This window comes from Vombatus ursinus, unplaced genomic scaffold (assembly GCF_900497805.2).
Source record: "Vombatus ursinus unplaced genomic scaffold, bare-nosed wombat genome assembly UNPS02014830.1, whole genome shotgun sequence".
Taxonomy (NCBI): Eukaryota; Metazoa; Chordata; class Mammalia; order Diprotodontia; family Vombatidae; genus Vombatus; species Vombatus ursinus.
The window spans coordinates 30466104-30493040 of record NW_020954608.1 but is presented as its reverse complement, the minus strand read 5'-3'; the positions used below and the strand labels follow the sequence as shown (position 1 = coordinate 30493040).

The following is a 26937-nucleotide window of genomic DNA, read 5'->3' as shown; positions in this document are numbered from 1 at the left end:
AGTCATTGTATAGCAAGGTATGAATTGATTCAATTCTTTCAATATTATGTCAATTCCATAATCATTGGATAGAAATCTCAGATTTAGAATACTGCCAGTTAAATTATTGTTAACATAGACAGTCTAAAAACTATGATTCTTAGTACTCTCTGACCTTTTTTCGACTACTGTGTCAACATCACTGAGGAAGAGAATGACACAAAATTGGAGGTCATTTTGTATTTTTCTGTTTGATGAGTTGCTATAGCCAAAGAACATATCCAACAGAGTGGTGATGAGCCCCTCTGTGCTTCAGTAGGCTGATTTCTCAGATGGCAGAGACAGGTGCTTACTAATAAGCTACCTTGCCTTTCTTGAGATTAGGTCTTTACTGAGAAGTTGTTCATTGTTGTTCATATCTCTGGGATTGCACTTGAAGTCGTTCTAACTTGTACAGTGCTGGTGGTCTTACCAGGGTCACTTCTATGTCATGATGAGTCATCAGAGAAGGACTTTTGTTGGAGGCTTTACCTCAACAAAGCTATGTAATTAATACTAAGTAATATTTGCTCCCAATGTAGTTTTTTAAAATCCCTTTTTGTTGACCTTGGCATCTGTCACCAGTATGAACTCATTCTGGGCTTTTAATATTCTGACACCATTCTTAGAGGACCATCCTACATTTGTGGTATTCATCTCAGTTTAGACACCCTGGTTTTCAGTTTTTGCATTTTAAAAAAATCTTTGTTGATGAATGAGTTCATGATGGATTCACATGAGTTTCTTTGAATAGCTATTCCTTTTCTTTCTTTTCACAATGATTTTTATTTGTGTCATCAGAATTTCATCCTGAAGCATGTCATTTGCTTCTTGGACTAACTTCCCTTGTATAATTTCAGTCCTTGGGAACATAACTATCCTTCATCTGAACTCTGAAACCTGCTTTCCCAAAATCTAAATACATGTCCAGCTTTGCCTGGATTTCTTCTCCTTCTTTTTCATAAGTTCTAAAGTGGCACAGTCATGCTCTTTCAAGGTTTTCATTCCTTCTGCTTCACCAGTAACTTCTTCCATATTGGTCAGCATCAGGTCTGACATAATGGTTTCTCTCATCACTTCTACGTGTGATGGTCAAATATCAACCAGTCAGTCAGTAAGCATTTATTAAGCATCTACTATGTGTCAGGTATTATGCTAGTGCTAGGGATACAAGGAAAAGCCCTAGAGGGACTCATGATCTGAGAAGATGATATGTAAATAATTATGTACAAATAAGCTTTATATGCAACAAACAGGAAATAATCAATGGAATGAAGATACTACAATTAAGGGATTGGGAAAGTAATTGGGAAAGGAATAATAATAGCTAGTATTTACATAGTGTTTATCCATATTGCAAAGCACTTATCCAAATTATTCATTTAATCCTCATAATAACCCAGGGAGGTAAGTGCAATTACACCCATTTTACAGATTTGGAAGCCAATAGAGGCTAAGTGACTTGCCTAGGATCACGCATCTAGTAAATGTCTGAGGCTGGATTTGAGTCTTCCTGGCTCCGGGATTCTCAGCTCTATCCACTGCTCCACATAGTGGCCTAACAGCTGCTCTGCAGACAAAATACTTCAAGAGATGTACAGAAGTCCCTCATCATGATTATGCCAAGTTTGTGATCTGTTTCCTGAGCTCTCTCTTTCCTCTTTCTCACCAGGTGTTCTGAACCGCTGCCACAATATTGTTTGTTTCTCTTTTCATTAATCCTCACCCACATGTTCCCTGTATGTTTGCACTTTCCCTTTTGGGGGGGGGCACTGGGGAAGGCGTGTAGGACAATAATTCCCACTTTGGACGTGGTGTATTTGTGTTGTCTGTTGGATGTCTAGTTGGAGGTTAGAGAGATCAAACAGGGTGATAGATTGATTGATTAATATTGATAGATATTTGGTAGTTATCTGCATGTAGATGATAGTTGAACCTCAAGGATCTGATGAAGTAGAAGGCCCAAGGTAGAGCATTAGGAGCGCCAAAGGTTAGGGGATGGTACATTGATGATGATTTACCATCAACAAAGGAAACTTAGAAGGATTAGTCAGATGGGAACCCAGAAAGGGCAGTGTCATAACATCTGGGTGTCCAGGAAGGGGGAAATTATCAGCAGTGTCAACTACTACAGAGAGGTCAAGAAGTATGAAGACTAAGAAACAACTAACAAATTCAACTATTAACAGAACACTTGATCACTTTGGAGAAAGCAGTTTCAATTGAGAGATAACACTGTTGTTAGCCAAGTTGCAAGGAGTTTGAGAAATGAGTGGGAGCACAAAGCAGCAGATTTTCCTAGGAATGTGGCTGATAAAAGGAGGAGAGATAGGGTATAATTGCTTAAGGAGGTGATAGGATCAGGTGATGTGGTTTGTTTTGTTTTGTTTTGTTTTTTTAAGGATGGGGAGAACTGATTGGGTTTATAGGTTGCAGCCTGTTGACTTGGAAGAACTGGAGATTAGAGGGGGTGGGGGAGGGTGACCAAAGAGACAAGTTTCTGGAGAAGAATGGGAGGGACCAAGTCCAATGGCACAAAGAGAAAACACCTCTGAGTCAGAGACTAGAGCAAAGAATGATGGGGAAGGGAGGTCATGTTTAGGGGTTTTGAGGTATAGAATAGAAAAGGAGAAGCTTACAATGAGGGGGATAGCCTGTATTTTCTTATTAGAATGTTACCTAAGATCCCTTTCTTAGAGGGAGAAAATTGTTATGGCTCCAGCAGACTACAGGAAAAGAATCAATTAGGAAATGGAATAATTGCCCTGCAGCAGTGAGGGACCAGTTGAGACAACACATATTTAGAGTGGACCCATTTGGCATGGTTTGTTGACTTCTTTGACTGATATTCTGCAGCATGGGAATAGTAATCAATCAACACGCATTTATTAGGCATTGCTACTATGTGCCAGGCACTATGGTAGCTGGTAGAGAGGCAAAGACAAAAACTGAATCAGTCGTAGCTTTTGAAGATCTTATATTGGTCTATTGGGAATTGGGAAGGGCAGGGAGGAAGGGAAACATTGTCATACATAAGTATGGAAAAATATGTAAAGGTTTTTGGGTTTTGTGTCAGTAAGGGAAGGCCCTAACTGGGGCGGGGGTGGGGAGAGGAGGTGATGGAGAGATCAGGAAAGCTTTCATGTTGAAGGAAACTAGAAATTCAAAGAGGTAGAAGTAAGGAAGGAAGAATGCATTCCAAGTATTAGGGAAAGAAAGGAGATGAAGAAATGGATACATGAGAAATAAGAAGGCCATTTTGTCTAGATCATAGTCTACGTGTGTGTGAAGGAGAGTATTGTATTAGGGTTCATTGGAACCAGGTTGAGAAGGACTTTAAGCAGAGGAATTTATAGTTGATCTTGTAGGTAATAGGGAGCCACAGGAGTTAAATGAGTAGGGGAGTTACATGGTCAGACTTGCATTTTAGGAAAATTGCTCTAGCAGCTATTTGGTTTAGAGAAGGAAGAGTCTTGGGTCAGGCAGACCAAAAATTAGGAGGACTCTGCAATAGTCCTGGTGAGAAGTGATGAGCACTTGATCTAGGGTGGTGGCTGGGCATGAACTGGGAGAAGGGGAGAGGCACAGAGAAGGCAAATGAACATTATTGTGATGAAAGACATGACAAACATGACTAATTTAGAGACACCTGGGGAGACATGTATAAACCCGATGAAGAGTGAAATAAGCAGAATAATAACAGTTTACAAAATGGGCAGGTAATACTTATGTGCCAGGGACTGTGCTAAGTGCTACAGATACAAATAAAAACAAAAAGAAAACCAGTTTTGCCTTCAAGGAGTTTATATTCTAATGGAGGAAGATAACACAAAAATCTGGCCTCAGACTTTTTCTAGCTGTGTGACCTTGGGCACGTCACTTAAACCTGTTTGCCTCAATTTCCCCATCTGTCAAATGAGCTGGAGAAGGAAATGGCAAAAACTCCAGTATCTTTGCCAAGAAAACCCCAAATGGAGTCAGAAGAATCAGACAAGGCTGAAATGACTGAACAGCAACAACAAAACACAAAAGGAAGCCAAAAGGGAAGATAGGCAGGAGGGAGGTCATTGATGAAGGTATCTGCATTGGGGCATGGTCCTAAAGTCCAAAAAATCAGAAGTACAATCAGGAGGAGAATGAATATTGGCTGGCCTGAGTCCCTCTCCAAACCTTAGCTCCCAGGGAGGAACTCAGCAACAAGAGATGGTATTGGTGTGGCAGAGGGACAGCCTTTCCAGGGTGATCAGCCCAAGTCTCTGAGGGAACTTCCAGGGTGAGATTTCAGCTGAGGAATGAGATCGAAGTCCAGAAAGTCAGAAACACAGCCACAGTAAACTGAGGCAAAACAATTCTGAAAGACAACAGAATTCTGATCAACACTGTCACCAGTTATGATTGCAGAGGATTGCTGATGAAACATGAAACCTGTACCTCTTGGCAGAAAAGTGATAGAGCAGAAGTACAAGAAGAAATGGATTTTTCAGACTTGGGCATTATGTTGATTTGTTTTACTTGTGAATCCTTGTTACAAAAGAGAACTTCTATGGGGGTGAAGGGTTAATGGGTAGTGATAAAGAAAAGGGACATAACCATTTTGTTTCTACCATCTTAGTTTAAATAAACACTTTAAAATACACATGGTTTAAAACTTTACAACAGAAGCTCACTGTTTCACATACAATCTTCTTTTCTGTCCTCTATATATACTAAAAGTTTGCATAACGGAATGGTCATGTTTGTTAAGTCGATAATTAAAAAAAAAAGTGGGGGGGGAAACACAGATAAATGGTGGGAGTAACCTATGATTGTGGTTTGCCAGTGGAAGGATCAGCAGTAGGACAAAGAGTCAGGGGATTCAAAAGTAGACAACAGCGGAGAGCTGAATGGCTTTAACTACAGGGTTGAAGTTTTGAAGGGATGAAAGAGAAACCAAGAATGACAGACCAGGGCACAAGGGAGGGATGGAGTGCCAGGAGGTTGAAGTGAGGACAAAGATCGGAAGGGATGTCATCATGCCATTGAAATTCCCAAGTGTAAGGGTAGGAGATTAGGATGGAAAGGAAGACCGAGCCAGGTGTTGAACTCTTTGATGGGGGAATTGATGTGGGGCCTGCAATGATCTAACAACCTAAACCTAGGTTTAGGAGGAGTGGGATGCAGGGAGAGATGAGCTTTGTGCATTTGTACATAAATATCTCAGTCCATGGGATCTATTGCTGTCCTCCCTGTTCAGGGTTCAAATCCCACCTCTGATGCTTACAATCTGTACGCGCTTAGGCAAATCTCTTCATCTCCATGGGTCTCAGTTTCCTTAACTGTAAAGTTGGAGGTTGTAAAGTAGGAGGTTGGCCTAGGTGACCTCTGAGATGCTTTCCTACTCTAAATTTCATTCTGTTGACTTCTTAGATATTCTCTCCTAAGAATTTGTGGTCCTCTCTACCTGAACAGCTAAGCCAACAGTCTGTGGTATCTCATTGGGTTAGATGTATTTGGGCAGTTTTCTCCTCCCCTCGCCCCATTATCAGTTTGTAAGTGATGTGACCTAAAAGCCAAAAACCAAAAACCAAACCAAAACCTGATGCAATTTTAGCCTTTATTAATAATAATTTAAAACCACCTTTTGTATAATGCTTTATAGTTTATGAATTGCATTCATATACATTACTTCATTTGATCCTTACAACACAACAACCCTGTAAGGTCATCATGGAAATTATAATTTGCAGATGGGGAAACTGAGGGTCAGAGAAGTGGAATGGGAGGTAGTATGATGTAGTGGGGGGGGAAATCCTTGGACTTCAAGACAGGAAGGGAGGGAGAGAGGGAAGGAGGAAGGAAGGAAAGAAGAATGGGTTTATTTAGTGCCTACTATATCCAGGCTAAGTGCTTTACAAATATCTCATTTAATCTTCACTATGGTCCTAGGAGGAAGGTGCTATTATGATCACTGTTTTGCAGTTGTGAAAACTGAGGCAAATAGAGGTTAAGTGACTTGCCAAGGTCACACAACTAGTAAATGTCTGAGGCCCCACCCTTTCATTCTTACAGGTAAAATACCTGAGGCCTATGGGGTAAGGTTGCTTACCTATATTCAGGGTCACAAGGGAGATGAATGGCAAAGCTGAGATTCACAGGGTCCTAGAACTCAGTTCAGAGTCCCTACCTTTATAAATGTCCCAGGGCTTCAGATTCCAGGGCCTACACTCTACCCATCAGCCTCTGCATGCTTGTTCCAGAGGGGCTAATCTGAGAGGTTTGGACTAGATGAGTCCCTTCCCCATTGTGTCACTCGGTCAGTTATATGTGGTCACAAGTCTTAGAACTAGCTTCTGGTACTGACCTAGGTCTCCTGACTACTCGTCTTTTACTTGTTCTCTCTATTCCAATGCCTCTCTAATACAAGGTCCCATTATATCCTATGGTCCTAAGACTGCATGTAGCATACTGAATCCAATTCTGGTCCTCAAACTTTTTTTCAGTCAATCAATAAATACCTAGTAAGGGCTAGGTGTGGTGCTAAGGGCTGGCCATATCAAAATGGACAAAAGACAGTCCTTGTCCTCCAGGAGCTCAAAATTTACTGGAGTCTATTACATATAAATATGTAAATATATGTATGTATATATATATACATATATACACACACACACACACATATACATACATACACACACACACACACACACACATATACACTACCCTACTCCCCCCCTTTGAACTATTCTGTTTATTTTGAATAAGGTATTCCCAGCAATGTGCTGGTAAATGTTTAACAAATAAGAGTTTGCAGAATTCCAAGGTATAAATGCTCATGCTGAAAATTTAACAATTAGTTCTAGAGAGTGGGTTTTAGCCCAAGCCCATCTACCCTCCCAATGCCATTCACAAGGTCAAATTTGCCTCCTTACATTAAGTACTCTCACCCATCTTTATCGTTACATATATTCAGCTTGGGATATTTGTGTGTAGAAATCAAATGTCATGGGTTTTATTGCTCTCTGTGAATTTCTGGGTAGCAGGTACAGCCCTTCTTCCTTCTATATTTTAGCTACACTCTACGGTATCTAGTTTGGTGGATATTGTAGTCAGTTTTTTCCCATCTTCCTTCCTTTTTCGCTTAAATTCCCTTTCATTACTTTTTCAAGACATCAGGCAAATAAATTTTTACTAGACTTATTTAGCACCCTCTTTCTCTAGCCAGGTCTATGGCATGCCTACATTTTGAGGAGTGGTACAGAAATCCGAATTTTAAATTCAGATATTATCTTCTTTCTTAAAATGTAAAATGGATGTATGGATGGATATTTGGCTTTACACATCTCTCCCTCCATGGCCTAGCTTTGTGTCCTGGGAGTCCCCTTTCTTTCCTTCTTTCTTTCTTTTTTCTTTTCTTTTTTTTTTTTTTTTTTTTTTTTGGTGAGGCAATTGGGGTTAAGTGACTTGCCCAGAGTCACACAGCTAACGAGTGTTATGTGTCTTATGCCAGATTTGAACTCAGGTCCTCCTGACTCCAGGGCTGGAGCTCTATCCACTGTGCCACCTAGCTACCCCTGGGAGTCCCCTTTCTGTAGAAATGGGATTAGCACAACCTGCAAGGAAGGATTTATGAGAATCGAGTGTAGATATTACATTGAATGACAAAGAAAACAAAATAAAAAAGAGGCAACATGTAAGTCATACAAAAACAAAAATAAGAATAACCAACTTTTATATTGTGATTTATAGTCTAAAAAATGTTTAACATATCTTATTTTACTTGAGCCTCACTCACAACAACCCTGTAAAGTAAGTGCTATTAAAATCCCCCCTTTTACAGATGTGGAGAATAAGGGGAAAAGAAATTAAGTGATTTGCTCATGGTCACACAGCTAGTAAGTGGCTCTATGCCCTCAAGGAACTTACATGTTGCTTTCTTTTTATTTTTTTTTCCTGGGGGAGGAGTGGGAAACTTCTAACATCCAACATGTCCTCCTTTTGCTATGATCAGTTGTTTTTACACATTTTGGCATTGAGCTCACAAGATTTTGACACATTCTTTAATTCATCAACTTGAAACCATTCTTTTATTACATTGGATGTTAAATGTGCATTTAAACAGTTCATTTTCCCAAGTCTAACCTTTTTTATAGCCCATAGAATTTCAATGAGGGTTTAAATCAGGTGAGGTCAAAGACCCCAGCTCCTGGGGCATGGACTCCTTATTCAAGAAAAACTATAAAGTAGTGTGGCAGAAATTAGGTTTCACCATACCAAGAGAAGTTCCAAGTGCATATACACACATATATGACTTAGATATAAAAGGTCATATCATAAGCAAATTAAAGAGCAAGAAAACAAATTCTTATGGCAACTGTGGATAAGGGGAGTTCATGGCCAAAAAGATGATAAAGAGAATCACAGAAGATTAAATGGACAATTTTGATTACATGAAATTGAACATTTTTTATACAAAATTAATGCAATTAAAGTTAGCTAGGAAAAAAATTTGAGCCAGGTTCCTTTCATAAAAGTTTGATAAGAAAGAACTGTAAAAAACTGATTCAAATATATAAATTCAAGAGTCATTTCCCAATAGATAAATGGTCAAAGGAAATGAACAGGCAGTTCTTCTAAGAAAAAATCCAAGCCATCAACAGACATGAAAAACAAGACCCACTGATAATAATTAGACACAACTCTAAAGTTCCACTTCATTGTCATCAAGATGACAAAGAAGACCCCCTAACATGATAATTTTTGGAGAGTTTTCACGGGATAAGGCACATTAATATACTATTGAAGCTGTGAGTTGACCCAGAAATTCTAAAACATAATTTGAAATCATACTCAAAAATCATTAAATTGTGCATATCCTTTGACCCAGTGATAACACTACTAGACTTGTACACTAATGAAATTGAGGAAACAGGAAAAAGACTGATACATACAAAAGTATTTGTAGTAGTTCTTTTCATAGTAGCAATGACCTGGAAATTAAGGAAGTGCTCATCATTTGGGGAACAGCTGAACAAGTTATGGTTTATGAATGTAATGGAATATTATTATGCCATGAGAAAGAACAAAAGGGACATTTTCAGAGAAACCTGGAAAGACATGTTTGAAACGATGCAGAATGCAGTGAGTAGAACTCAGAAAACAATTCATATGATAATAATAACATTGTAAAGAAAAACAACTAAGACCTAATTACGCTCAGTATATGATCAGCCACAATTTCATAGGACCAGTGATAAAACATACCACCCACCTCCTTTCAGTGAAGTAAGGAATTCAAAGTGCATACATATATTTTGAGATAAGGCCAATCAATGTAGGGACTTGTTTTATTTAATGATGCATGTTTGATATAAAGATTTTGTTTTTCTTTAAATTTGGAGGAGGAAGGTAGAGTTAAGGGTATTAAAGGGTTACCAAAATAGGGAGAAAAGGTAAGAGAAATAAGAAAAGATGGTATTTGAAGTATTTTTATATGCACAGAAGAGAACAGAAGAAAGGTCAGTAGGCAACACAGACAAACAGGATAGCTTTGAAAATAACATGTCGAATCCATATGCTTTAAGGGGAAAGCAAGCTTTTGGTGATACAGATTTGCAGCTTCACTGGTAATCTTTTTCTATTTTTTTTTTTGCTTATGGAAATGCCCATTATTTGGTGTTCAAGTTCAGCAGTTTTGGAAATCTATAAATTTCTAGGCCATTGAAGCATGATTGAAGCATAATCCCCCATTAGATTGTAAGTTTCTTGAGAGCAGAATGTCATTTGCTCTGAATCCCCAGCTCTTAGCATGGTACCTGCCAGATAGTAGGTACTCAATAAATATTTCTTTCTTGAATGAGTGATTATCTCATGGATAAATTTCTTAACCTTTCACTATATGTGGCATGGTACAAGGTCACGTTTCAATATTCTGTCTATGTCTGGGAATTTATTCAGGAACAATTCTGCTTCTCATTCAATCTATGTATCTGTCAGAGTTGATAGTTATAGAACTGAAAGTAACCCTAGAGGACATCTACAACAACTCCTCATTTTACAGATGAAAAAACTGAAACCTGGAAAATTAAGTGACTTGCCCAGGGTGACACAGCTAGTAAGGTCTGCGGTGAGATTTGAACCCAGATCTTCCTGACTTCATTTCACTTTGCCATACTGCTCCATCATTCCCTTAATTGGTACAAAACTTTCAGACCCATTGGAAAAAAATTTTAAAGGATCCTCAAACATTTATTTTTTTTAGGTGGATACTTTACAGCCTGATAACAATGCCCATATATTTCAAGCTTACCTAGACTTGTGACAGTGGTTTTAGTGTACCTTGAATGAAGAAGTTTCATCAATAATTACCTCTTCCATTTATCCTCTAGTCTTTGTATTATCTTGGCCTTGACAATTTTTTTTCATAGCAGTGCTTAGCAACTTTAAAACCAAAACCAAAATAAAACAAACAAACAAAAAAAACCACCCTGGTCTTTTCATTGTTCTTCCAAACTTTAAGACGCCTACGCTGACTGCCCTGTAGAATAATCAGTAACAAGCACTCCAGCTCCCAGGTTTCCCTTACTTTTTATAGATTAATTAGGCAGTTTTGTATAAAATAATTGGTCAGTTTTGGGGAGCTGTTTTTCATTTTCCACTGCATTTTCCTTTCCCCTCAGGTGTGCCAAGTATTTTCTTGTGGGCTTCAATGATCCTTGAAACATCTGATTTTGCCACACAAATAACGATTTCACTATCACTGTCATTAAAGTGCACTCTTTAACAGCTACAACTTTTATATATTTCCTTGAAATGTCCACTTAACCACAGAATTAAAAACAACAAAAGAAAGCAATGAGATACATGTGAATAGCATGAAACCCAGCATTCAACTTAGACCTAACAACGGGAAAACTGGCTCAATCTGGTTTCATGTCGTCAAGATCAGACATTGTGGGTCAGCCCAGCACCAGTAAAAGTACACATGTACGACCACTGCTTTAACAAAATGAAACCATATTAAAATTAGAAAATTATTGCATGTCCCAAGTAATTCACATACTACTACATTTCAACCCTCGTGTACTTTTTTCTTCCCCTTCCCACCCTGCCCTATTCTCCACCTCCCTGTCTATATTTAGATGAAAATTTTTTGTTGTTCTATCATTCCAGTCATGTCTGGCTCTTCATGACCCCATTTGGAGTTTTCTTGGCAAAGATACTGGAGTGGTTTGCCATTTCCTTCTCCAGCTCATCTTACAGATGAGGAAACCGAGGCAAACAGGGTTAAGTAACTTGCCCAGGGTCACACTTCTAGTAAGTTTGAACTCAGGAAGATGCTCCAGGCCTGGCACTCTAACCACCATACCACCTAGCTGCCCCATATATGAACATAAAGTTCTTAAAACGAATACCAATATTTGCTGCACTTTGCATCCTAAGATGATTGCTACGGACTCTGAAATTTTTTTTCAGACATAAAAACTTGGTTTTATTTATAGGATTCAACACTTGAGCTTCTCTCTTTTTTTAAATCAATCTTGGACTTCCAGACACCACTGATACTATCATTAGGTGGGAGATTTGTAACTGCAAGCTAACACTGCTAGATTTTGAAATCAATTTAGACCTCAGTCATACTTCTGCCCCTAATCTTCATCAAAATGGTCACATCCTGCACCAATTCCCATTTCAGAATCTGACCTACATATTTAAAGTTCTAAATCACACATCCCAAACTAAATTTATAGAACTTGCCTAAGTCAAAAAGGTCTAGCAAACTGGCAGGGCTGGGATATACTTTTCTTGTCATACTTCCACTTCAAAATGCCTACCAAAAATAGAAATCATAAAAGGACTCTAAAATATTCACATAAAAATGACGCAATGGCTCGTTCAGTCACTTCTTGTATTCCCCTATTCAATCTAGACTGCCACAATCAGGCAGAGAGAAAGCACAAGGAAATTTTTTTTTTCCATCTTAGTAGAAACCTTAAAAGCAGACATAATTGCTCCAGGTCTGTCAAAGGGATGCATATGGACTCTGAAATTTCACACAGACATCAGGGAATATCTTAATCAGCAGTTTAGAGTGGTATTTGTAGTCCTGTCTCAAAAGAAAGTATGCACGACTGATTTAAAGACAAGTAACAAGGCAGCTAGGTGGTGAAGTGAATAGAGCTCCAGGCTTGAAATCAAGAAGACTCATCTTCCTGAGATTCATTCTGGCCTTAGACACTTACTAGCTGTGTGACCCTGGGCAGGTCACTTAATCCTGTTGGCCTCAGTTTCCTCATCTGTAAAAAATAAGCTGAAGAAGGAAATGGCAAACCACTCCAGTATCTCTGCCAAGAAAATCTCAGATGGGGTCACAAAGGGTTGGACGTGACTGAAACATGACTGAACAGCAACACACCATGGAACCCTCATTCTTTCCCTTACTTTCTCTACCTCTTCTGCAGTCATCTTTTATCCTAGCGATTCGCATTGCCAAATGAATGATACAGCGATGATACCAAAATGCTTAGCTGCCTAAGAGGTAGCATGTTCTTCTCACATCCGATGCTACCAAATCACACTACCCCTAGTCAAAACACAGAACAAAACTAATCAAAAAAACCCCAGGCTCCCTGTCTAATAGTACAGTGGCTGATAGATTACATAGTTTAGATTTGGAAATATTTTACCATCACATCTTTTTCAAGAAAGAAATGAATTTTGTTAAGTGTATTTTCTTTGGATGGAGGCATGAAGTAAAACTCTATTTATACATATCTTTTTTTTTCTTTTTTTTTGGCTAGGCAATGGGGTTAAGTGACTTGCCCAAGGTCACTCTGCTAGTAAGTGTTATGTATCTGAGGCCAGATTTGAACTCAGGTCCTCCTGAATCCAGGGCTGGTGCTGTATCCACTGTGCAACCTAGCTGCCCCTCTATTTATACATATCAAACAGCCAATTGTGGGATCGTAGCTTGACAGTTCATAGGTAATAATAATCAGGTAGAGTATTGATTTTTTTTTTTAGTTTATGCAGTATTCTTCATGACTTTTCTTAATGACAACAGCTGCCTCTCCCATCTACCTAAAGCTTATGATAATGATAATAATGATGATGATAAAAATAATAATAAAAATAATGCTATCCATAAACCTGTGCTACAGAGGTACTGGTTTCCAAGACTGTCAATGTTGCCTCTTTCCCTCATATAAGACCTAAAACTAAAACTCTAATCTAACGGACTTCTCATCTTCTCTGTGATTCTGAGCTGTTATGGGACTATAGGTGGAGTATAGCAATTTTGCACAGATATATTTAGCTGTCAGTGGCCAGACTGCTCTTAGGTCACGGTAATTAGGAATGAGTTCAGAAACATATACTTCATCCTCTTTTAGAATAGGGAATGAGGAGAGCCCATCAATTAGTGTTCCTCTTTTGCTGAAGGAGAAGTTTGACTCAGGGAGTTGTATCATAATTGATTTAATATATTTAGCATTTTGAAACTCTTTTGCCTTACATGTTAGCAGTGTCTTCCTAGTAATCCTGTATGTACTGTCTCCCAGCACACAATCCCCAAACCACACACACACACCCCATGCCCCAGAAAAAACATATAGTTTCCCATACACGTTGGAGATGTTCTAACAAGTGGGTGAGAGGGATGTGAGCAAGTGTGGACATGTGGGAAAGACTTTATTCCCTAAGTTGAGTATGTAGTGATTTGGAACTCTAAAACATTTTCTTTCATTTCATGGCCCAGATCTATATGTAAAAATCCATATTGTAGAAAAGGAATTCAATTAAAATGAAATAGAGAATTTCTTTTCTGTCATTTGTACTTATCTCCTGCAAAGCAGACACACTGAATTCTGAATGAATGAGAACAGACTGATTTTTTTTCCCTCAAGCTCTACCCTATCCTAAGAAACTCTGAAGTTGTATTTTCTATTTTTTATTTTTTGCTTCTTTGTCTTTCTGCTCTGTGTTAAAAGTCAAGTTGTCCTTTCTCATTTGGTGGTTAAAACTTGTAAGAGGAAAAGTGATGGGATATCACAGGTGTGCACTGAAGATTTCAGTGACTACCCTTAGATGAAACAGGTTTATACAAGCCCCTTTCATAATCAGAGAAGAGACCAGGTTGCTCAGGTCAGACTCATTCACTCTCTGTCTGTCTGTCTGTCTGTCTCTTTCTTTCTTCTGCTCATGCTACTGCCAGAGTTATGTTTTTGTCATTTGTTTTTAATAGTTGGAAGGGATATTAGAGATCCCTTAGTCCAACCTCATTTTACAAATGAAGAAACTGAGGCTGAAGAGAGGCCAAGGGATTTGCCCAAGGTCAAAGTACCAATCTGAGTCCATCTGCCATGAGTACTGACAGGTAGAGGAGATGGGGATGGAGTGGGAGGAGGGGGAGGGGGAAGAAACAGAGGTGGAAGAAAGGCAGCAGTTCCTGAACAGTGGCCGGGCTTGGTTAAAGCTTGGCTCCTACCTGTGACAGCTAGAGACACTAAAACAGAGGGAAGTGAATGACTCAGGAGCTTCAGTGAGACTGAGAAGAGAAAAATCGGGAAAACTTGAGTGGAATCACCAGGCGTCTGTTAGATTGTGAACCAGTGACCCTAACCTTAGCTAAGAGAGGGGCTAGTGACCCACCCACATGAGAGAACAGGAAAGCCCTAAGAGCAACTGGACATGGTGAAACCCCATTGCCATCAGTCACTGGAAGGGCCTGACGCTCATAAAAGCCACCATCCACCTCTCCATTCCCCTTTTTATCCTGATTTAAAACTATTTTTTTTTCTTCCAAGAACCAGCATTCAAGGTGAATGTGTGGGTTTTTTGTCTTAGTGGTTTTCCAGATTTCAAAAAATTACTAGTACAGGGACTTCTGACTAAATGTGGTTTATGTGTTTTGCATGTTCCTTTAAGAAACACTTTTTAAGGGGGCCGCTAGGTGGCGCAATGGATACAGCACCAGCCCTGAAGTCAGGGGGACCTGAGTTCAAATTCGGCCTCAGACCAAATACTTGACACTTACTAGTTGTGTGACCCTGGGCAAGTCACTTAACCCCAATTGCCTTAAAAAAAAAAAGAAAAGAAAAACACTTGTAAAAAATATTTAAAGAAACTGTTTTTTAAAAATCATGTACAATGTTCAAAAGACACAGCAGAGCATGGTAGATAGAAAGCTGGCTGGCCTAATAGCCAGACAGGTCTGGGTTCAAGTTTTGCCTCCGACTCATACTGGCTGTGTTGTCACTTAACCTCCCATTGACCTAGGCAACTGTCCAAGGCAGGGCTCTGTGAATGTGGTGGTGATTTTTTTTTTTTTGGTAATTGTGATTCAATATAATTTTTTTCCTTTGTAATCCTGTATATTTTGCACATTTTAAAACATGATTCTGAGAAGGGGGCCATAGGCTTTACAGAGTGCCAAAGGGGTCACAAAGAAACACAAAACACTTAACCCCTGTTCTAAGACTAAGTTGAGGAAAGGGTTCAGATCTGCATTGGTAGAGAGAGTTCTCTTTTCCCTGAGTTTTCCATAGCAATGAAATCACAGATCCAGTGCCTATCCTTATGTCAGGATGCCTAAAAGACAAAGGTATTATTTTCTGTATCCATACCTGAGTGCTTCAGTGCCTCTGAGATCTTAACCATGTGGGCATTGCCTACATCACACCACAACCCATCCACACCTTGTCACTGTGAAATTCTTGTCCGTGTGCTCCATAGGTTGCCCACACATGGTCCATTCCACATTCTAGAGGCTGTACTTTAGATAGATTTGTATTTCATGGGTACCATGACCTTCAAGAAGCTTCCATTCTACAGTAGGCATAAGACAACTTCTTGGAGCATCTACGCTCTCCATCTGCTATCCTTCACTCTTGCTACCTGACCAGCTTGCCTCCTTTTCTGCTCACATATTTCCTTGGTGACATACCTTATGCTATTTCTTCCTCATAGTTCATGAACAGAGAGATGCCAATGCTCCTTAATCCCACAGTCCTATTTCCATTGCCACTGAGATCATCCACAGCTTTAATTCTTCAGTGATTGTAATGTTCCAAAATTTGCAACTATATAGCATCACCAGAAGAGCCTCTGTATTAAAAAGATGCAAGTTTGCTCCAATGAACAGCTTTGGGTCATCAAAAGAACTGTGCTATTTTCCAAATTCAATTTCTCCCACTCTCTTCTTCCTCTTCAACTCAGGCATAACTCATTGCTTATCAATGGTCCCTGTGCTAGATATAAGTACTGCTGTAATAACTTAATAGACTGGCTTTCCAACTGCATGTCCTTGTGTGGACAAGTAGCATTTTTCATCTATGTAATTATTCCTGTACAGATTGTTAGGCCAATCTTTTTTGAGTAATCCTCAATATCATGAAAAGGCCCTCTACTACTTTGGGGTTTGATGCAGTCAACACAATATCACCTGTAAACAGGATTACCTATCTAAAGGAGCCTTTTTTTTTCCACTTGGACTCTGTGTAAGATGTCATTCAGGTCACAGACTAACATTTTTGTCTAGGTTACATCCAGTAAAGGATACGGATAAAGAGTGGTCAGATGGGTAAGAGAAAAATCAGAAGTGAGCAGTATCCCAAAAACCTAGAGAGAAGAGAGTACCAAGGAAGAGAGAATGATCAACAGTGTACAAGGCTGCAAAGAAGTCAAGGAGAATAAGGATTGAGAAAAAGCCGGATAATATTTGTAAAATGCTTTGAAAACTTTAAATGCTATATAAATACTAGGTTTCATTTTTTGTAACATATACGTTGTTTTGCTGCTTATAATCACTTTTCTCTGCATCAATTCATACGGGTCTTGCCAATTTTCTCTGAAATTGTCCATGTTGTCATTTCTTGTGGCATAATAATATTCCATATCCTATAATATTCACACACCATAATTTCCTAGCCATTCCCTAATTGATGGATACCTCCTTAATTTACAAGATTTTGATTTGTGGTTTTGTTTCACTACTACAAAAAAGAGCCACCATAAACATTCCTTTTCTTTGATCTTTTTGGGGTATAACCTAGTAGTGATATTTCTGGATCAAAGCGTATGAATGGTATAGTAATTTTAGGAGCAGAGTTCTCAATTGCTTTCCAGGATCACTGGACTGATTCACAGCTCCACCAACACTGCTTTAGTGTGCCTGTTTTCTAGCAGCCCCACCAACAATGATCACTTTCTATTTTTGTAATCTTTGTCAATCTGATGAATGTGAGGTGGAACCTCAGAGGAGCAATTCAGTTTTTTGTTTGTTTTTGTTTGTTGTTTTTTTTTGGGGGGGTGAGGTACTTGGGGTTAAGTGACTTGCTCAGAGTCACACAGGTAGTAAGTGTCAGCTGTCTGAGGCTAGATTGGAACTCAGGTCCTCCTGACTCTAAGGCCGGAACTCTATCCACTTCGCCACCTAGCTGGCCCTAGAAATTCAGTTTTAAGAACCTTCTATGTAAAAGGCATTGTGCTAGGTAGTGGCCATGAAAAGACAAAGATGAAAAAAAGTCCCTGCCTTCAAGAATGGAATAAGCATTTATAGAGCACCTATTATGTGTCAGGCACTATACTAAGTGCTTTATAAATATTAACTCATTTGGTTCTCACAATAACCCTGAGAGGGAGGTGGTATTATCTTCATTTTACAGTTGAGGAAACTGAGGCAAACAGAGGTTAGATGACTTGTTCAGGGTCACACAGCTACTAAGTGTCTCAGGCCACATTTGAACTCAGGTCTTCCTGACTCCAGACTTGGTACTCTGTACCACTGCACCACCTAGCAGCCTCATACGATGTAAGAAGTTTACATTCTACTGGACTTAACAAGCATGAGATTCCTTGTTGAAACATTTTGCTTTATCTGGCAGATTGTTTGCTACTACGTCTTTTTTTTTGTAAATCTAAATGTACATATTTCAGCTATAGTGTGGGTTAAATTGGTTTTTATGGAATCTGACCAAAAGTTATACCATTTTCTCATTAAGTAATTATAATTTAATAAACATTTTCAAGTACCTATTATGTACAAGGCTCAATGCTGGACTCTGGAGGTACAAAGATTAAGTTGCTTACATTCTACTCAGTGGGGGAGCAAGCAGGATTTAATATTTTTCCATCCATAACTAACTATACAAGGTAAGTGTGATGGGCACAGAGGAGAGGTCCCTTTCAGCTGAAGACATCTGGCAAAGCTTCATGGAGGTGGCCTCTGAGCTGAATCATGAAGTAAGCATGATTCTGAAAGACAGAAATGGCATGTATTCCAGGAGATAATATTAGATGTTATAATATTCAGCTCTGATTATAATTTTATTCATCACATTATTACGTAACAGTGTTGTTAAGAGAGGTATATAAGGTCAGAGGAGAGTGGCATCTTAAGTTCAGGGAACAGTTAGTAGACCAGTTGGCTAGAACCTAGAATATGTGAAGACAATGTGAACAAAAGTCATGTAAAATAAGACTAGAAAGTGTGGTTGGAACCAAACCGTGGAGAGGTTTGAACACCAGGCCTGGGAGTTGGTATTTTATCCAATAGGCAATGAGGAACTGCTGGAGGTTTCTGAATGAAGAAGTGACCTGTGCATTAGGAAGATTTTGGCTTCTGTATAATGGATGGATTGGAGATGGAAGAGATCAGAGGCTGGCGGGTGGGCTAGGAGACTGTTACAATAATCAAGGTGAAACTTCTTGACGGAAGCAGTCGACTAAATATATGCAGAATGAGACATGCAATTTTGAACTTGACCAATATGGGATTTCGTTTTGCTTGACTATGCTTATTTATTATAAGAACGTTGTTTTCTTTTCTTTTTTCAGTGGGGAAGGGGGGGTAGGTCATTGAAAAAAAAAACTTTAACTGTCAAGGTGAGGGTTGATGGTGAACTGTTCATGGAGTTCCTTAGTGAGGGCTATGTCAGAGGAACACTTTCAGATTCTGTTTGTCTGTGTTGTCAAAGTACGTTTGTTAGCATTTGGAGATCTCTTAAATCAGAAAGATGTTAAATCATACTAAGATGGAGAATGAAGGCTGGTAGGAAAGAAATGACTAGAGTTAAATTAAATTCTGGGGCCATCCTTAGACAAAAGAATTCATTTCTTTATTTCTTCCTTAACCTCTTCTTTTAGTATCCATCTGCCCTATGTCAGAGTTTTAGCCAAAATTGCTTTCTTTCGGATAAGTTTTGCTTCATGCCCCAGACTTTTCCTTCCCTCCTAACTTCTCATCTGATGTCACATTAAACCTGCTGGGGAGGAGAAGGTGCACAGCAGAAGCAATATGATGATGATAAGCAGACTGAAGCTCAGGGGCATTCACACTGCAGGAGCTCGGGCGCTAATTAATCATCGCTAGTCATCCGATTGACCTCTCAGCCCACCAGCTAAACAACATTACTTCGGGGTTTTATCAATCAACAAACATTTATGAAGCACCTCCCAGGGCCAGGGGATTCAAAGACAGAAGTGAAGCAGTCCTTGCCCTCCAGGGACTTACATTCTATTGAAGGAGACACGTTCACATAAAAGTACAGACATAATCAAAATGGGGTAATTGAGCAGGGGGCACCAGCAGCTAGAGGAATAGTATAGTATATGGAGTATATGAAGATAGTAGTATATTAGGCTTTGGCTATGACGTATTCAAGACATTATTCTGAAACAGTGTCAAGGGGGATATGTATATGTGCGTCCTTACACCATGGGAGACTCATGGAAGAGATATTTGGGTTCAGCTAGCCCTTCTGAAGCCTTTCAGACCATGAGTAACTGCCATATCTGTAGGCAGACCCCACCAACCTTTAATCTCCCCTAGTTTTCCCCATGTTTGAAATAGGACTAACAAGTATAAGTACTATTATTAGTCTCTCTCTCTCTTTCTCTCCCCCTCTCTCTCCCCCCTCCTTCCTTCTCTCTCTCCTTCCCTCCCTCCCTCTCTTTTTGTCTGATAAAGCTTAGAGATTACAACAATAAACACTAGAAAAGGAAGATGAAAACTGATTTTTCCCAAGAAGCTAATGAAGGAGAGTGGCTTTTTGGTTTACTTTTTTTGCCAAGATCAACTCAATTGGCCTATACTCCTATAGGCCTCTGTTGGCTTTATCTGAATGGTAATATTTGTTTCAGGCTTAAAATGGCAAGCAAGTTAAGGTCATATGGAGAGTCGCTGCCATAAATTGAATGAGAAACCTTAACTCTGCTCTGTGGGTCAGGCAAACTGATTACTGTCTTCTCCCCAAGCAAGAAGTTTCAGACAGCAGTGGACACCTATCTCAATTGCACATTGACCCCTCTTTTATGGGACTATTTCTACTTCATTAAAACACTGCTCTGTTCTTTTTTCCTTCTCCTCCCTTCTCCTACCCCACCCAACACATAGGATGATGAAAGCCTGAAGCACCTTACCCATGAAGAGAAGGACGTCATTCTGTTTTTTGAAGAGACAATTGATTCGCTAGAAGATGACTTGGAGGAAGAAGCCCTTTATGACAGTGGCATCCACTGTCACTCTCCAAGGTCACTGGAAGAGAGTACTTCCAGTCACTCTGAGCCAGAAGATATCATTGACTTGGTGAAGCCGATACCTGAGGATCAAGAAGGGAAATGCCTTCGGCACGTGGCCCAAGCAGCAGGTGATGTACAGCATGAAACACAAACTAACAAGGCTGTTTCCAGCTTCCTGTTAACTCAGTTAATATTCCTCAGGACACACAAAAAAGTTTTGTTCGCTATTACCACCCCACACCCCCCCCCCCCCCCCCCCATGCACACAATTCACCAGTGCTAGCCAGTGCAGAAACTTGTTGAGGCTTGCCAAGTTTTAAATTTGTGTTTTCATATGGATGAAACACGTATGTGGTAATTGGATTGTCCAGACAAGCCAGCACCTTTTCTTGCCCCCTATGATTAAAGAGACATGTAAGAAAGTCCCTAAAGGGGCTAGAGGCATAGACAGAATAAGAAGGTGTACAAATGACCTTTGAAATTATAAATAGCTTTTGTCATGAGAGTTTCCAAATTTCTATCAAGGATTGGCCCAACACATACCCACCAAACAGTGCCTTCTGACTTATGCTAAATTTATCAGGAGGAGCTACAGAATAGAGCTTTAGCTCTGGAATCAAAAGGACCTAGGTTTGAATGCTCTCTCTGATGCTGTCTGTTTGACCTTGGGCAAATTATGTAACTTCCTTGGGCCTCAGTTGTGACATCTGTAAAATGAGGGGTTTGTACTAGATGTCCTTGGAGGTCCCTTTCAGTTCTCATTCTGTGATCCGACGCTCCTAGGATTCTGTGCTTTTTCCCTGTTTGGAGGCTGGTGGTAAGTTTTCACCAGCTTTCATTCCAGACAGCTCACCCAAAGTTCTCTTGGTTGGTTGCCATGATTTTGAAGGTAACCCTTCACAGTTTTTCTCTTAAAGGAAATAGAGGTTTTAAGAAACGAAATTGTTTACTCTGTATGGATAATACCATTTCTCTTCTTTGCTGTGGGGGATGAGAAGAAGCATACAGACAAGGAACTATGTATGCCTTTTTCCTACTGGCTGAGAGAGACCATTGCCATTTTAGAGTATTAGAAAGAAAAATGTCTACCCTTCAATATACCTAGGATCTGTAATTTCATTGCTGTAGGTATTCCCTCATAGATGCAGATCACCACTCCTCTCTAACTTAGTATATGGTCTCCAGGAGTTGAAAAATGGGCTCCTTTGCACTTAGCAAGACTGGTCCATGAATAGCAGACGTCTAGCACTGCAACTGTACTCAAGACCTGTCTATCTTGGTAGGTCCTGCCAGACCATGGAGCCCTGCTGCCATAGCCTTAGCAAATCCATGCCATGATGGGGCATCAGAGAGAGGCATTCCTTTCTACTCTCTCTCATTATGCCCTGCCTCCTCCAGTTGCAGGACCTCAAGAATTTTGGAAGAAAGTTTTGGAAGGATGGTAGCAGATAATCTCCCAAGGAGTTATTGCTTTAACTTCATGGTTATTTCTTCAAACTTTGATTTGCCACCGTATTTTAAAACATAAATGGCCTTTTGTGAGATATTTTTGCGTAAATACTGTTGTGTCTATGTAGACATGTGATTTTTTCAAGCAAACAGTTTATTTCCTTACCCTAGTAATCAAGAAGGGAACATGCTGTATTTAGCAACAGAGAAAAGGTGCCTTCTGCAAAAGGGAGCGTCCAAAAGTTCTTTGATAGCAACTTGGGCCCATTATCAAGTAAGAAACCACCATCTGGGTCTTCTCAGAAATATACTTCTGATTGTTGAATTGCATTGGCTCTAGACTGCAAACAGGCCTGTCCCATTAGCTTAAGCACTCAAGGTTACCCCATCTAGAACCAGCTAGAGCCTACATTGAACTATATAACTGAAGTTGTTTTTGAATAAGCCACTTAACCTTCTAATGTCTGTTTTCCCCCTCTATTAAAATGGCAGGCATGGGCTCTGAGTCTCCTATTAAATGGTAATAAGTTAATGGATAATTCAAAACTTGCTAATATAATAGTTCCCATCTGTGTCATACAAAATGCTTCACAATCAGAGAGTAACAAGGCCTACACAGTGAGTGGCAAAGCCAAGACTCAAACCAAGTCTTCTGTCTTGAAATACTGTCTTTTTGTTCACTTTACCATGACTAATGTGTTGATCCTGATCACGCTTTAATAAAAGCAGAGGCCAAGAGAATGCAGGTAATAGAAGTACTTTTTTAAAAAATAGCCTTTAAGATCAGTTAAAATTCAACGTAAAAGAATCAGTGGATTTACTTTAAATAACTTATGATGGTTTCTCTCATTTCATTTTTCAGAGCCAGAAAGTATCGAGAAAGATAAAGAGCCCACCCTGGAAGACAAAAAGGAAACAGCTGAGAGCATTTCATCGCCAGCCTCCACCATTCCTGAAAATACCCCTCCTCCGGCCCCTCCCCTTCCTATCTCAGCCCCAACATCTCCCAGGAAGGAGCTTCTTTCATCCTCTCCTCCAGCTGAGCACCCAAAACTCCTCCACTCTGTACCCACTCCACTCGTCATTGCTCAGAGGATCTCTGAGAGATGGGCAGGAAATGAGGGCCCATCCCCTACATCTACTTCAGTGGAAGGGAGGTTCAATGGATGGAAGACTAGGACCTTTGCCTCGCCATCTGCTCAAAAGGGAGAGCACTCCCCGTGGCACCGGCATACCCTGGCTTCCCAGACCGTCCCCAAGGTTCATCGCTTCCCAAGCAACATCAGTGTAACTAACAGTGCTGGGAAGGATTTCAACAAGACCATCTCCAAAGCAGCAGTCAACGTCCAAGAACGCAAGGCCCAGGTTCTGGCCAACATCAATGGGGTGGCCTTCCTTGCCCCAGGGGAAATGGAAGAACGGTTACAGAAGAATGAGCCAACTGACCAAAAAAGGAGTCTTCTCCCTGAGCAGGCCACCTGTGATTCCATGAGCAAGTTGAGCTTCGTCAGGGAAGCCCCAGGCTCAGGAAAAGGAAGACAAACGAGCGTCGATCAGTGTTCCAAGGCTGTACAAACAGAACAATCCACAACTCTACCCAACGGCTACCAGAGTATCCATGATGCTTTGAAGAGTGAGCCCAGCCCTTTCGTCTCCACCAGCAAGACAATAACATTCCGGCCAGATTCGTCTCTTACCAACAAGATCACGCGGCAGAATGCAGCCAAGAGTTTCTATGAACATCGGCAGGCAGACGTTGGCCAAGACGTCAGGAGAAGGTCAGGCTCCCTCCCAAGAGCGGTCGGATTCCGACCCCAAGGCATCACTGTGCAATTTGCTGGCCGGGGATCCACGGAAGAAGCTCGGCGAGAGGCTCTGAGGAAGCTAGGGCTACTAAAGGAAACTTTGTGATGGGTGATGCAGTGAGGGATGCTGAAAGAGGAGGGGGTTCTGACGGGCTAGCCCAGTCTGGCAGAATGGTTATAACACCCACAACATTCCCCTCCCCCTTAAAGAGCCAGGGGAAGGAGGGGGGAAGAAACGTCAGGAGTAACAGAGATCATTTACCTCACCGAAGATGACTGGGAGATACTTGGTCTGTAACAAACACAAATACATAAAGGCCAATACACAATTCCCAATTGCTGTGCCATTTGTGGGGTTGGAGGTTCCAGGAAAACTGGTTCTAGCTGTCATCAAGCTTTGACATTGCTGCCCCACAATCCCCTGTTGGAACATTGGTATCTACCTATAGAAGATATGCATCCTGTCACACTTCTAAGTCTTCCTTTTTCCACACACAGGCAAAATCCAAGACATGGAGAGGGGGAAGGAGGTAGAGAACAAACCACAGACCTTTCAAACCCATTGACTTCATGGATTGTAAATGCCATAACTTTTTTTTTTTTGGTTGTTTTTATTTGGCGTTCTTGAGCCACTCACTTCCTGGCCTCTTATAATCATCTTCTGTCCTGAAGTACCTGGCTTGAAATACCAGTTCCGACTATACCATCTGTTGTTTTTCCTTACATCTTTTTTTTTTTTTTTTTTTGAAGTACGACCTTCTGTTCACATTTCTGATCTTTATTGTGCCTGGTATATCTGTTTTGGAAGGGGAGGCTTGTTTTAGCACAAAACATGTACTTACTCCCCACCCCCCTGCAAGTGAATGTGCCATCTGGGTTGCATAAGAATTTTTTTTTTAAGATTTAAGTGAAGGCTTTATAGTTGTATTACTATAATTTTAGTTTGAAGAGTGGAGAGGGAATGGTGAGGACTTTGATAAGGATGATGGTTTTTAAGAAAACAAGTCTGGTCAGACTGGGAACACCCATACACACACATTTGTATGTTGCTTCATAACTTTTGATGGAGTCTTCATTCAGTATCTACAGGATACAGCCTCTTCTTCCTATAGCCTTGATGCACTTTTAGCCATCTTATGTTGAGGATGAGTGACACAGAAGAAACCCAAAGGCTATGTGAATGCATAATCAGTTTCTAATTTTGATATGTCCCATTCCTGTGATATTTCTGCAGCTCAAAAGTGGCTCTTCCCTTCAAACTATTTTCTACTTCTCCCCAACTAAAAAGCTCTCCTTCACAAACCCCTCCCCCACCAAAGAATGGAAAGAACCCGGTGTTTTTGGAACAAAAAGGGTCACAAAAGACCACGGGCTGATTGTATTCCCAGAACGGTCCCTGAATTTTATAAGCAGTTATGTAACAAGAAGGGTGAGGAAAAGGAACTGACTCTCTCTCCCTGTTGTATGTCTTGTATGCCAAGTCGTAGCCAAGAACAAGTTTATTAATACTATTCAAGGGTGGAATTTTAAACCTTTAAAAATAGATTGGGAGGGGCTGAACTAGAAGACCCAGGGCACAGCCTTTTAGTATTCTTGCTTAGCCATCATGGTAGCACAGCTATTTCTTTCCTGTAAATGTTGCTTAAATTCAAACTTTTAAATGTACTGTGAAGGAAATTTTCCATAGTATTCAACTTGCCTTGTAAATTATATAAAAAGATTGTACTTCAAACCACCAGTATTTAATACCTCACCCCACCCACCCCCCATGAATTAATCTCATTTGTTATGGAATCTGGATACTATTTAAAATAAGCATTTAATTTTCACAGCCTTTTTAATAGTTTATTTTAAAGTTAACTTTGTTGGCAGTGAATGTCTAAGTGATTCATCAGAGCCATGTTCTGTTAATAGAACGAGATGCACTCTGTTTAATCATTCAGAAGGAAGAAGCTGAAAAAACGTTCCCTCAGTTGAATCTGAGGGTCTTGACATCGCTGAAACTTTAAAATAATCTGTATGTGTAACATAACCTCTTGGTGAGGTTGCTTTGTCTTTGGTTGTTTGAAATCTTCGTCATCCAGTAATTTCACTGAGTTTGAGATGAGTTTTGCTATTTTAGTATATTAATCTTTATGATGTTTCTTTGAAAAATAAACTTGGAAATTTTCTTAAGTCCAAGAGGGTGTTTTTTTTTTCTTTTTTAAACCAGGGCTTTTAAAGTGCCCTGCACATAGTAGGCATTCAATTAATGTTTATTAAGGTTAAAACCAGGTCATTACATTGCTATAAGATCCTCTTTTTTCCTTTTAACTTATTTATTTTAGGTTGTAATTATACCCACTGTTACTCTGTTAGCTTGAAATCTTGCTTTTTTGTTCTGTCTCAGGATATAGCAAATCAAAGCTATATGTTATAGATCAAGTTCAAATTGTACCTTCTGATGAACCCTATTTTGTTTATAGGTTTTGGTTTCTAGTTATATATTTTTTTTTCTTGGCATGACTAGGTGATCTGACCACGTTCAAGAATCAATTAGTTCAAACTAAAGCAAGCTAAGTGGTGCAGCGGATTAAAAACTCGGATCCTTATACTGGCTGTATAACCCTGGGCAAATCACTTAACCTGTCTGCCTCAGTTCAAATTAGAAGCCTCTAGGTGGTGCAGAAATCAGAGCTGAGTTGAAATGAGCTCAAAAGAGCTCAGAAACACAAGCTCAGGCTCTCCATCTCTAAAATGGGGATAATGCTAGCACCTACTTCCCAGGGTTATTATGAGGATAAAATAAGACAAAATTTGTAAAGCACTTTGGAAACGTTAAAATGCTAGTTATTTAGCTATTTAAATTAAATGTTGGGACTTCATTCCAAAGCAAAACACAGCATAAAGGGGACACACTTAAAATATCCAGTGTTCCTGATCCAGCCCCATGTTACCTTTGAAACAATCCCGAACAAATATCCCCCCATCTAAGCCCATGCCTTTAAGCATGGAAAATTTAGGCTAAAGTATAGCTTTGCTTGGTTTTACCAGAGGGATGAACCGCCTTCCCCAATGAGAGTCTTACAAATGGCAGAATGACCATATTTAACACACATGCATCCTTATTCCTGCTCTTTTCCCTTTAACTCCATTTACCCTGTGGGGATGAGCATACTTACACACTCAGTTC

At 39.9% G+C, this 26937-nt stretch overlaps 1 protein-coding gene and 1 non-coding gene across 2 annotated transcripts in view; one reads left to right on the top strand and one right to left on the bottom strand.

Annotated features, from left to right (window-relative positions):
* The window catches only part of PROSER2 (proline and serine rich 2), a 71392-nt gene extending 45452 nt beyond the window's left edge, over nucleotides 1-25940 (top strand). The window contains exons 3-4 of the mRNA XM_027838635.1: nucleotides 20387-20639; nucleotides 22823-25940. Coding sequence (XP_027694436.1) covers nucleotides 20387-20639; nucleotides 22823-23871 — 1302 coding nt within the window. The 3' untranslated portion in view covers nucleotides 23872-25940. The remainder of the gene's footprint in view (nucleotides 1-20386; nucleotides 20640-22822) is intronic.
* LOC114025485 lies at nucleotides 11899-12030 on the bottom strand. The gene has a single exon (XR_003567033.1). It is a non-coding gene; the product is annotated as a small nucleolar RNA SNORA31 (small nucleolar RNA).
* Nucleotides 25941-26937: the final 997 nt, after the last annotated feature.